The sequence below is a fragment of the Daucus carota genome, chromosome 1 (assembly GCF_001625215.2).
Source record: "Daucus carota subsp. sativus chromosome 1, DH1 v3.0, whole genome shotgun sequence".
Classification (NCBI taxonomy): Eukaryota; Viridiplantae; Streptophyta; class Magnoliopsida; order Apiales; family Apiaceae; genus Daucus; species Daucus carota.
The window spans coordinates 7,778,813-7,792,592 of NC_030381.2; the positions used below are offsets into that span (position 1 = coordinate 7,778,813).

At 34.3% G+C, this 13,780-nt stretch overlaps 1 protein-coding gene across 1 annotated transcript; it reads left to right on the top strand.

The window, feature by feature from the left end:
- The first annotated feature begins 5,866 nt into the window (after positions 1 to 5,866).
- Positions 5,867 to 10,970, top strand: LOC135150761 (uncharacterized). Its single transcript, XM_064087792.1, has 7 exons — positions 5,867 to 6,077; positions 6,579 to 6,814; positions 6,926 to 7,213; positions 7,430 to 7,576; positions 7,888 to 7,972; positions 10,600 to 10,680; positions 10,798 to 10,970. Exons 1-7 carry the CDS (start codon positions 5,867 to 5,869, stop codon positions 10,968 to 10,970), a joined length of 1,221 nt encoding a protein of 406 aa, XP_063943862.1.
- Positions 10,971 to 13,780: the final 2,810 nt, after the last annotated feature.

Sequence of the window (13,780 nt, forward strand, 5' to 3'; positions counted from 1 at the left end):
AAGAAAGCCAAGAAAGAAAAAGAAAAAGCCTTTATCACCAAGAAAGGAAACTGGACAGATACATCTGATTCAGAAGAAGAAGTCAATTATGCTCTGATGGCAAACACTGACAACAACTCTGAATCTACTGCTAAGGTACCTCATTCTACTCTTGCCTTTGATACTGAAGATATAACTGAGTTAAGATTGTTCCTTAAAACTTTGCATATCAGCTTTAGAGATCAGACTTTAGAGAATGAAAGATTAAAATCTGAAACTCTAAGTATAAAGAAAAGGAATGATTATCTAGAAAAAGAATTAGTTCAGATGCTAGAAGTTCAGAAAGAAAGAGATGATGCTGTCATTATCAAAGAGGAATTATTAAAGAGGTATGCATCTCTTCAATCAGAACTTGCTAAGGAAAGAGATATTATTAAGACATGGACTAATTCAGGCAAAACTACTCAGGATATCTCAGGTAGTGGAAACTGGAAGAAGGGACTAGGTTACACTGATAACTCAGAAGCTGAGTCATCAAAATCAGAGTTTGTTAAAACTCAAAAACCTAGGGTTAAACCTGTTAAATTTGTTGCTGAATCCTCTAAGTCTAAACAGATTAGACCAAAATCAGAGATTAACAACAATTTAAAATCTGATAAGCCCAAACAGGTCAACATAGGACTGATGACTCAGAAACAGCTTAAACATAAGCTTAAAGAGGTAAAGTCTGATGACAAAAACAAGGAGCCTAGGAAATATAGAAATGGCAAGGTTGGAATAGACAAGAGTAATAACTACATGCCTATTCCAAATGCACCTAGGAAGAAATGCCATAACTGTGGAAATACTAATCATCTTGCTAATTTTTGCAGGAAGAACAAGGACATTAACTCCTTACCTAAAAAGTCTGGAGTTAGAAAAAGTAGTATTAGATATAAACCACAAGATCCATGTTTTCATTGTGGTAGTTTATGGCATTCTATTTATACTTGCAAAGAATATCATAGTTTGTATTATGATTATTATCAATTGAAACCTTCTTTGAAAAAGGTTAATAAAAACTCTGCAAGTACAAAATCTGTTTCTAGTACAAACTCTGTTCCAAAGTCTGTTAGCTCAAACTCTGATAATGATAGTTCCGCTGCAAAAGCTAACAAACTTAATAAGGCCAAGGGATCCAAGCAAGTCTGGGTCCTTAAAACTAACAATTAGTGGTCTTTGTGATTGCAGGGCAACAGGAAGAATATCCTAGTCTTGGACAGTGGATGTTCAGGACACATGACTGGAAATAAGGCCCTGCTGTCAGAGTTTGTGGAGAAAGCTGGCCCAAGTGTTTCTTATGGAGATGGCAACATAGGAAGGACTCTGGGATATGGCAACATCAATCTTGGAAATGTCATCATATCAAATGTAGCTCTTGTTAAAGGGCTAAAACACAACTTACTCTCTGTCAGTCAGATCTGTGACAGAGGATATCATGTTGATTTCTATGAAGAACACAGTGAGATAGTAAGCAAGTCAACAGGCAAGGTGGCAGTGATTGCTCACAGACATGGAAATATTTATGAAATCCACTTGCCTACAAACTCTGAAGGAAAAGCAATTTGCTTATCTACAAGAATCTCTGCAGAAGAAAGTTGGAAGTGGCACAAGAAGCTCTCACATCTCAATTTCAACTCCATAAATGAGCTTATAAAGAAAAAGCTTGTGAGAGGACTCCCTGAATCTCTACTCACTTCAGATGGTCTATGTGATTCATGTCAAAAGGCCAAGCAGAGAAAGACATCCTTCAAGAGTAAGACTGAATTCTCAATAAAGAAACCATTTCATCTTCTACATGTTGATCTATTTGGACCAGTTAATGTACCATCCATTTCAAGGAAGAAATATGCTCTTGTCATTGTTGATGAGTATACTAGATACACTTGGGTATATTTTCTTCACTCCAAAGATGAAACAGCTTTGCATCTGATGGATCATGTGAAGCAACTGGACCATGGATCTGAAGACAAAGTAAAGATCATTAGAAGTGATAATGGAACTGAGTTCAGAAATTCAACAATGGAAGAGTTCTGCAAAGAAAGAGGTGTAGTGCAACAATTTTCTGCACCTGGTACACCACAGCAAAATGGTGTAGTTGAAAGGAAAAACAGGACTCTAATAGAAGCTGCCAGAACTATGCTTGATGAGGCTAAATTATCTACTTATTTCTGGGCAGAAGCTGTTCAAACAGCTTGTTTCACTCAAAATGCAACACTGATTAATAAGCATGGCAAGACCCCATATGAGATGGTGAAGAAAAAGAAGCCAAATCTGAAGTACTTTCATGTATTTGGGTGCAAATGCTTTGTATTGAAGACTCATCCAGAACAGCTTACCAAGTTTGATTTAAAAGCTGATGAAGGCATTTTTGTAGGTTATCCTCTGACAACAAAGGCCTTCAGAGTCTACAATCTAAGAACCAAGGTGATCATGGAATCCATACATGTGTCATTTGATGACAAGAGAATTATGGGTTTAGCAGACATGGATGATCATGAAGAACTGCATTTTGAAAATGAAGAAATATTCTCTGATTCGACAAACTCTGATGAACAACCAAACTCTGACTGTGAACAAAACACAGCAAACTCTGGTGAAAATTTACAGGTTCATGATGATGAAGCAAATGTTGAGGGGGAGCATCAGAATGTTTCAGACTCTACCCAAGACTCAAACTCATCAGAGAATGCTGACTCAAACTCATCAGAGAATACTGATTCAAACTCTGATAGCACAAATTTAGGGGGTGCTACAGAGAATGATCAACAGAATCAAGAGAGCATGGATCAAGGGGGAGGATCCAATGATGAAAATAGCCAACTTCCACATGCTAGGAAGTGGACAAAATCCCACACACCTGATTTGATAATTGGAAATCCAGAAGCAGGTGTGCAAACAAGGACAGCTACAGCAAATGAGTGTTTACATCATTGCTTTCTGTCACAAACAGAACCTAAAAAGGTGAAGGAAGCTCTTAAAGATGCTGACTGGATTCAAGCAATGCAAGAAGAGCTAAATGAGTTTGAGAGAAACAAAGTTTGGACCCTAGTATCAAGACCTAAAGATAGATCTATAGTTGGTACAAAATGGGTTTTCAGAAACAAAACAGATAGTGAAGGTGTAATTACAAGGAATAAAGCAAGACTTGTGGCAAAAGGATACTCACAACAGGAAGGTATTGATTATGATGAGACATTTGCTCCAGTTGCAAGATTGGAGGCAATTAGAATCTTTCTGGCCTATGCTGCACACAAGAAATTCAAGGTATTTCAGATGGATGTCAAGAGTGCTTTTCTTAATGGGAAACTGGATGAAGAGGTATATGTTGAACAACCTCCAGGCTTTGTGGATCCAAAGAATCCAAACTATGTCTACAGACTGGACAAAGCACTTTATGGACTAAAGCAGGCTCCAAGGGCATGGTATGAAACTCTGGCTCAATTTCTTCTTAAAAGTGGATTTACTGGAGGTACCATAGATAAAACCCTGTTTTACTTGAATCATGGTAATGATCTGCTTTTAGTTCAAATCTATGTTGATGATATCATTTTTGGTTCCACTAATGCTAAACTCTGTCAAAGATTTGCCAAGCTCATGCAATCTAGGTATCAAATGAGCATGATGGGGGAACTCAGTTACTTCCTGGGTTTACAAGTTAAACAGAGTGAAGATGGGATTTTTATAAATCAAGCCAAGTATACCAGAAATCTTTTGAAGAAATTTGGTATGCAAGACAGTTCAGCTGCAACTACTCCTATGGCAACAGCAACCAAGCTAGACAAAGATACTGGTGCATCAGTGGATATCACAAACTATAGAGGAATGATTGGATCTTTGCTTTATCTGACTGCAAGTAGACCAGACATAATGTATGCCACATGTCTATGTGCAAGATTTCAGGCAGATCCAAGAGAGCCTCATCTGATTGCAGTAAAGAGGATATTCAGATATCTCAAGGGAACCACATCATTGGGATTATGGTATCCTAGAGAATCAGATTTTAGTCTAATTGGATACTCTGATGCAGATTTTGCAGGTTGCAAAATTGACAGGAAAAGCACAAGTGGGAGTTGTCAATTTCTGGGTGGAAGACTTGTTTCTTGGTACAGCAGGAAGCAAAAGTCAATTTCAACATCAACAGCAGAGTCAGAGTATATAGCTGCAGGCAGATGCTGTGCTCAAATTCTTTGGATGAAGAATCAATTGTTGGACTATGGGTTATCCTTTTCTAAAATTCCTATTTATTGTGATAACCAAAGTGCTATTGCTATGACAGGAAACCCAGTTCAACATTCTCTGACAAAGCACATCAGTATAAGATATCATTTTATAAGGGAGCATGTGCTGGAAGGAACCATTGAACTTCACTTTGTTCCCACAGAACAGCAGCTAGCAGACATATTCACCAAACCACTAAGTGAAGCAACCTTTACAAGGCTGGTGAATGAGCTAGGAATGATATCAGGAACTGAGTAAACATAATGGTCAGAACTTTCAAGTTTAAATTGTCAAATTACCATATGTATTGCTCACAAACTTGCCATGATATACTCTGATTGTTAAACTCTGATGACATTCTCTGATGATATACTCTGTTTGTTATTCTCTGACGTCATTCTCTGACGATATTCTCTGATGTTTGTAAACTCTGAATCTTGATAAATGATCTCATTTTATTTCTCTGAGACAAATAACCTGTGAAGATACTATGAAGCATGATATGATTTAGTAATCATGAATCTCAGTTAAGTTCTTTAATCTTGATCTCAATTTTGTGCTACTATTTTACACTATATGCATGTTGATATCATTGAGACTCCTTTACTTCACATATCTTAATTATAAGTGAGACTGATTAATTTGCATTTTCTCTCAGTAAATTAGATAGTGATTATAAACTCTGATGCTATACACACCCTTGCAAATAAGCATAGTACTCCTTTGAGATCTTAGATGTCTATATGACAGTGACTGGGAAGACCCAAACATTTGCTGGTATTAAGTAATTGCCAAGATTTTATAATCTATGGTGACCAGTCACAATCTCTGATTACTGGAGAAATACTGTTGCAAAATTATATTTAAAGGTCGTAATTCATTTACACTGAAAAGCGTCCTCTGACAAAAAAAAAAAAAAAGGGTTAGTTTATTCTATATATTTCTTCATCAGAGTATGTCTGTTGTCTATGTCTTGAGAGTTTAAATAAATTATGTTTGTCTACCTTATAATTACGAAATTGTGAAATTCTTTAGTCTCTGATTTAATATGTTAAATCACACACATAATTTCACAAGCACATTATTGAGCTATGGATTTTATGACAAACTCTGATTTTTTTGATGAATTTTCTAAACATTATGTCTTATTCTGAGGTACTTAGAAATTTATTTTCTTTGTTTTAAATCTCAGAGTTTAAAATTCGAGGGATTTGATCTTGATTTTTTTTTAAATCTTATACATTTCAGGAGTTCAAATATTCAGAGAATGTGAAGAGAGTGTTCCAAACGGATGTATTGTTAGTGGGTTTACATGAAAAGCATTTTAAATAGTAGAACGTGTAATCAACATTTATAACTGCACATGTTTTACTGCGCTCATGATTATTACTCTCTTTTCTCCATGCCACTAACTCTCATCTACCAGTTAAAATCTGACAGGTGTACAGCTGAACAAAAGCTCAAGCGTGAACAGCTAAACAAAATCTGAAGAGTTTATCACATCAGATTTTATTGCTTATTATTCACTTATACACCTCATTTTAACTCTTCATCTTTTCTCTCTGCAATTCAAATCTTCTCGTACACACTTTCTCAAACACCTTCCTCCTTTACAAACTCTGATCTAATGGCTACTTCAGCTTTTACCTTTGCAGGTGTGGAATTTGTACCAAACAATCATGCAGCCATTCTTGACAACACTGATGTTCCAAGGGATTATCATCCCCTTCAGCAATTCTTGGCACAGAGTGCCCTGGCCACTGCCCTTACAGCGCCTGCCAGACTCTCAGGAAGCCAAATCATCACTTTCTGGAGAACAGGGCATTATGACAATGGTGGTGAAGCTGGGTCACCATCCATTGTATTTGAGTATGACGGAGCGGAGTATGCTGTCACTCCAGCCACCGTCCGAGCAGCACTCAACCTGCCAGAGCATGCTGCTTACATTACCAATGGAGATGCAAATCTCAGAACCATGATGATTGATTTGGGCTACTACGATTCTCTAGATAAATTGGGTCAATTAAAGCGTCCAGGACTCAGGAAGGAGTGGAGCTTTTTCTTTGACTGCATTACCAGGGCCTTCCAGAAGAAATCTACAAACTGGGATGCCATACCAATGGACATGCTGCAGATTGGGTATTCTCTGATCTATTCTACTAATTTTGATTTTGGTAGATTAGTTATTAGAAATATTGGTGAAAGAATGCATGAAAATCGTCAGATTATATATTTTTCACGATTCTGCCAATTGCTGTTTAATGCCACTGTTGGAGAAGTGGCTTTTGATGCTGCAGATGAGATCAAACCTTTTAAACTTCATAAAAGGGTTTTCAAAGATCTCATATCTAAAGATGAGAAGAGACCAGTTCTCAGGCCTCTACAAATTCCAGCTCCATTAAGAGCTAGACTGAATCTGCCTCAAGCACCACAACAACAGCCTCAACCCCAACCACACCATCCAGTCTCTCCTACAGCCACCAGACAACCCAGATCATCAACACCAAAAACATCAAGGGCTACAAAGTCTGATGCCCCTTCCACTAAGAAGACCAGAACCTCTGTTGCTACACAAGTTCTGAAGTCAAACTCTGATGTGCCAGCAAACTCTGACAGAGTTCCTCCTGTAAACTCTGATACAGTCTCTAAGACTTTAAACACTGAAGCTGCTTCTCCACCAAAGCAGAAAAGAAGGAGACTGGTTGCAGCTTATGATTATGATGATCTTGAACCTTCACATGCAACAAACTCTGAACCTTCCCAGGCCAGTCCTAAAACAAAGACAGCAAGATTTAAGAGAAGGGCACACAAGCCTAAGAGGGCAAAGGTACCCATAACTGAGATCACAGATTTTACTCTTGAGGAAGAGCAAGCACCATCTACTACACTTCCAGAATCTTTTCAAGCTCTGATGGTGCATCCCCTTCAAGCTGTTCCAATCTCTGCTGCTACAGCATCCTCTACTTCATCTGAAGTAGATGAGGAAATAATATGCAAGGAACAAGCTGAAGCTGAGACAACAGTGTCTGATTCTCAAAATCCAATATCTGATCATGGACCCTCCACTCCAATTCCTCACTCTACATTGAAGTTTCCTGAGGGTGCCATTATTCATGATACAGCTCCAGAAAACTACAAGTTAGATGCTGTAGTTGAAGAATCTGACAAGGTAGCATTGGAAGCACTGCAGTCCCTTGCTAAGGCTGGTGAAGAGCCTAGCAAATTAAAGTCTGAAGCTCAAGAAAAATCTGTTTCAGATCCTGTTAAGAATGTTGAAGATCCTGCATCTGATGATGATGAGGATGATGAAAGTTCAGATGATGAAAATGATGATGAAGTCCCTTTGTCTCATCAACAACAAAAGTGGGAGTCTACCAGCCAATATAATGCCAGGCTGCAAACTCTGAACACAAACTCTGAGCCACTTCCCAGGGATCTTCAGGTTGATCCACCAAATGAAGTATGGGATAAACTCTGGCTGAGCCACCAGCATTCTCTGGAGCTAGCAAAAGCTGAAGATTTCCTATCTATGGCAGAGAATAAAATCACAAACTCTGATGTTATGTAAAGCCTCAAAGCTACAGTTCTTTATCTGAAGACATTTCATCCTGCTCATGCTCAGACATCTAAGTCTATAGATGGTCTCAGAACAGAGGTAGCCAGTTTCAAGGAAACTCAAAATATGGACAAGAAAAGGCACTTGTTACCTCTAAAGGAAGACATGAAGAAGCTGGTGTCTGCCAATCAATCTCTGGAACAGAGAATGTCAACCATTGAATCTACTCAATCCCAAATGTCCAAACAGCTTGAAGCCATCCAATCTTCACTTTCTCTGATAACTTCAATACTGATTCCTGATGAGGATGATGTCAAAAAGGGGGAGAGAGTAGCACAAGTCAAATGCAAGTCTACTTCTCAAACTCTGAAGAGAAAGAAAAATGATGATGATGATGATGTGGATGACTTTACAAAGAACAAAAGATTTCAAGCTGCAACTGGTGGAGGAGTTTCAAACTCTGACAGTTCAAGGTCTAAGCAAAGCTCAAAATCTGCTCCAGCTCCAACACATAATATCACATCTGGATCAAAACAAAGACCAGTGGCTGGATCAGATAAACCTATGACTGATGAAGAACTTGCTAGACTGATATTTGAACAAGAAAATCCAGAAGCCAAATTGGATTTGGAGTTGATTGCTGCAGAGGAAGCAGAACTGAAGAAAGAACATGTTGAAGCTATAACCTCAGGCAAAATTCAGAAACCTGCAAAATCAACTGCCAGACCAAAGGAGAAAGGGATACTGATCAAGGAAGCTACTGTTGCTGATCAGAGTTTACCAGTCAAAAAGATATACTCTGAAGATGAGTATACATCCAAGGGAAAAAGCAAAGTAGATGAACACCTAGAAAAAGGGTTGACTCAGAAGAAGCCTACAACCTCTGACAAAGATCAAGTTGTAAAAGGAAAGAAATCAGAAGCTGCAATCTCTGATAAAGCTCATGTTGCAGAATCACAACAAGAAAAATTAACCTCTGACACAGCTCAAGTTAATAAGGAAACAAAGAAAGACACAACCTCTGACAAGGCTCAAGCTGTGTTCAAACCAACAACAACTCCATTACCAGGATTTGCAAAGCCAAGTCTGATGACTGAGATAAATTTTGAAAAGGGCTCAATTCAACCAATCTCTCATCGAAAAGCAGGAAGAGATAAAGGAGGACTGGGATCTAAATATGAAAAATTTGATCAGAGTATAGGATCAATATCAACAGACCCCTCATCTCTCTGTGCTCCCAAGACTGGAGCATTGCAAGAAAGAATGGACAAACTTGATTCAGTCCAACTGGTGAAGAATGACAAAGGTGATAACATTCTTATCTACTTCATGTCTGATGGAACAGTGTTTAGAGTAATTGAAGCTGATCTCTATGCTAAACACTGGGAGGAATTGAGATATGTCTCACACATATTTCAAGTGAAGAACAAGTCATGTCAACACATCTCTAATCTGCTCAAAGATCAAATCAGAAGAAAGATGGGTATTACAGGAAACAAGAATGCTGGACCTTTTATTCCTAAATACTTCAATCATCAAGGGCAGCTGGTTGAGATGAAGAAGAATTCAGCAAAAATAGTAACAATAGCTGGAATCAGTACTCTTGCATTCAATGAAGAGTCTGATAAAGCTTACAATATCAGGCTGGATAGAGACATGAGAAGAAACAAGATCTATGATCTCAGAGCTGCAATTTATCAAACTGGAGTTTCTGATCCAGAACTAAGGGAGATCAAGAGACAGATGATCACAGCACTTACAGAAGCTGAAAGAGAACTCCTCAGAGAATATCTAAAGACAGCAAATGGTGTCTATGAAGCTAAGGAGTAAAGTATCTGTAAGTTTTAAAAGTTTTCTGTTATATAGCTAAACTCTGTTGCATTTGACTTATCTGTTTTGACATCATCAATTATCTGTTAACTTGCACATAACATATTTATGCACAAGTTGGGGGAGATTGTTAGATATAATTGATGATTACTAATGTTCTTAAAGTTTGTTTTAGAACAGGAGTGATCAGAGTTTAAGTTGGAAGCTGATCAGAGTTTAATAAAGTCTGACCAGAGTTTGATAAATTCTGATCAGAGTTTACATAGTCAAGACTCGTCAGAGTTTACACGTGGAAAGAGCTCAGAAGCGGATATACTTCAAGGAAGGATAGAAGCGGAGGAGTAATTTGCTGACTATGGAAACTAAACAGAAAACTGTAGCAATCTTTGATTGATAGAATACATAGCTGATTTATAGGATATCAAATCAGAGATTGATTTTGTAACTGTGTCTATATAAACACAGATTAGGGTTACTCTATAGGAGTTAAGTTATCGAGTACATTGTTAAGAACCCTAGCAGCTCTTAGTGATAATATATAAATCACTGAGAGAGTTTTTGTAACCATTCAAGCTTAGTGAATAAGAGTTTACTGCTTTCAATCTCTTATATTGTCATTCTGCTTTATTGATTGTGTTCACTATATTAACTTATATAGTGAGTTCATAGGACCTAACAATATATATATAGGGGGAGGTTCAAAAGAGACGGGGCATAAGCGAGAGACGTGAGAGACGTGGATGCTGACCGTTGTATCAGTCTTGATCTTGTAATCTAAGCAAATACTATACGTACTGTATAAATACAATTAAAAAATGATTAAGGGCAGTATACGGAAGATTTTAAAACAAAAAAAATCTTTATACGTATATTTGTTTGCATCGATTTAAGATTCATTACAAACTTACCAAATAACACTCTCCTTGATTGATTCTTATCTCTAATTAATCTGTTTCCTTTTTTTGTCGATACAGTTGTCTCTTTGCTTGCCCTCGAACGGGAGCTCTATGCGATGGAGAACACTAGCAGGAAAACTGAAGTGCATTCGAATTCTGGTTTGATTTCTTTTTCGCGAAAGTTTTGAACTATGTATCTTAATAATATATTACTTTCTTCTGAATTCTTGTTTACGAGATTAGACCATTATGTTTCATTCTTTTTATTGTTTACAGATGCTTGTAGCAATACTGTGTTTGATCACCATAGGTTTGATGAAAATTTTGATGTTGATATGCAAGATCTTGGTAAAGATTGGATCCCTGAATGTTCTGAGGGATTGAAACCATACATTGATCAGCGTTTTAGTGATCTTGATCAAGCTTTTATTTTCTACAAGGATCCCTGACTGTTCCTGAACTTGTTCTAGCATACAACTTGTTCTAGTTGTATATACGCATACAACTGTAAGATCTTTGTCGATTAATTCTAACATGTTTTATGCTTGTATGCGTGTTCTTACTTTGTTGTTGTGAAAGATCTTATTCATCTTATACAACTTACACTACAATGGTCCTCTGGTTAAAGCCTCCCCCTTATATTGAAGACAAATGTTGGTGGCTACTGCAATAACAATATCAATTTGTCTTCTATTGGTTGTGTTATGAGGAGAAGATAGGTCATTGTTTTGTGGTTATTATGGTATAGATTCTTCTGGAGATCAAGTGTATATTGTTTTGTGTATATTGATCTATTGGCTATATATGAAGAAGAAGCTGCTGGATTTAATCTCGTTAATTCTCCCATTGCGAATTCTTATATATGTATTGTTCTCATAAGTGTTCTTATAAGTGTTCTTATAGGTGTTCTTATAGAACCAGAAAATTTAAGAATAACATGTTTAATCTAAACCACAAAAATTCAAAAATTTTATTATTTAAAATTCATGACTTTGATTGCTATCATACTAACTCAAATCATATGTGATAGTTTTAGAAATTTGATCTCTAAAAGATTTATTATGATATTCCTCCAAATAGATTTCCATTTATTTTATATTGTAGAATTTAATAATAAATTCTTCACTAGGAGACGTTAATAAAAGCTGAAGAATCCACGAACACCTATGATAATAAAGAATGGAAAACACTTTAAAGAACACCTATAAGATTAAAGAATCAAAAACACTTTAAAGAATCATAAATTATAAAAAAAATTCATTTGACATGAACAATATATTTATAACTAAAAAATATTATTATAAATTATTTTGATAATTTATAGAAGTCATATATTAAATTATCCTCCAAATTACATCATCATATTTTAAAATTTTTGATTTCATAATGTATTTTATTTTTTAAATGAGATTCTTTAAAGTGTTTTATTCATATTTTATATCTCTTTCATAATAACATTTTCTTGGAAAAGTAGTTGAAATATAGAATTTTCTAAAAATTGTATGTTAAAATTTTGAAGTTCCTTCAATATAAACTTTAGCAAGTGTTACCTTAATATTATCAAAAATATAATAGTTATTTCACTAGTATCATATTTCGACTATATTATTATTGAATATATTTATTCTATATTAAGTTCAGTTATATTTTTTTTGATAAAATTAAAATTCTAATAGAATATACAATACAATACAATTATGTTTATTTTTAAATTCAATTTAAATTTTTTGTTAGAATATATTTTATTGATATATTATTCTTAATGTTGGAGAAGCGAGTGTTAAGAATTAGGCATTTTTGTTTAATTTAAGTTGAACTCCTACTTTGAATAATTTTCAAATACATAGTAAAATCAATAATGTCCCTTTACTATCCATTACAAGTAGATATTTTTTTAAATTTTTTTTAAATATTGACGTTATTATTTTAAAAATTAAATATTTCAATAGATATTCAAATTGATCTTTCATTAATTTATTATTATTTAAAATGTGAGAAACTTTATGTTGACTTTTGGTAAGGTGAACAGAGATTCGAAAAAAAATTGTATTAAGGATTTAACTGTTTAAATTCCATAACGTGTTCATAAAAAATGATAATAATAATTATATTGTAATATTAAAATAAATTTTATTTAAAATTATAATAATATCAATAAAGTTCCAAGGTCTTAGACAGTTATATATTTTAAGGTGTTCCTGAGACAATTAGATATTTTTACAAGATTATATAACGTGTTCGTGAAAGTGATAAAAATAATTATATATTTTAATATTAAAATTAAAAAAAAATTAAAATCAAAACAATATTAATAAGGTCTACTTTTAATATCTGCAAAATCTATTGTATTTATTACTATTATGAGTTGAAGGAGAAATCCTCATTCTTTCTTAACCCTTGTAGTATATTTTTCCTACTAATTTATATCTTTTTAATATTAAATTACTAACTTATTTTTACTAGATTCTTTCCGTTGTTCCTTAGACACAAGATAATAATTCAACAATCATAAATAATTTGTTTTATTAAAATTTAGATAATAAGGTATATATATTTTAAATTATTTAAATAAGAATTATATTAATCGATGGGTTCTTCACCAATGTAACATATATTATCGAATAATTTATATTTTCAAATTTTTTCCTATTGATTTCATAGATATTCTTTAAGATGTTACTTACGAATACGTTAAAAATTGTACCATTTTGTTTTATTTAATTTAGATGATTAATCTAAAAAAAATTAATCCATTAAGTGTCCTACTAATTTAAAATTTTCATATATTAATTCAATATTTCTTGGAGATTCCTTAAAGTGTTACGTAGCCATACAATAAATATATATGGTTGTGTTTTTATAAAATTTACTAATAGAGATTTATTATTTGATTAATATGAAGATTCATTAAGGTGTTCTCAAAAATACTAAGGTTCTAATGAGAGATCTAACAACATTTTTTTCTCGGAATATTTAGGTTTTTGCATAATATATAAATTGTTCTAATATAAAATTTAATATAATTTTTGTGAGTAAATATTGTGAATTATCAATTTTATACCATTTTTATATTTGTTTATATTTCACTTATCTTATCATTGATCCATTTTAGTGTTCCAATAAGATTCAATAGTATAAGATTAAATATTTTATTTTTTCAGAACAAAAATTCTATTAAGCTGTTGTTTCTTTATTTGTTAAAATATAACATTAGCTTTGGAAGTAAGAATCCAAGAGAATCCTGAAAGAATGGAAAGGA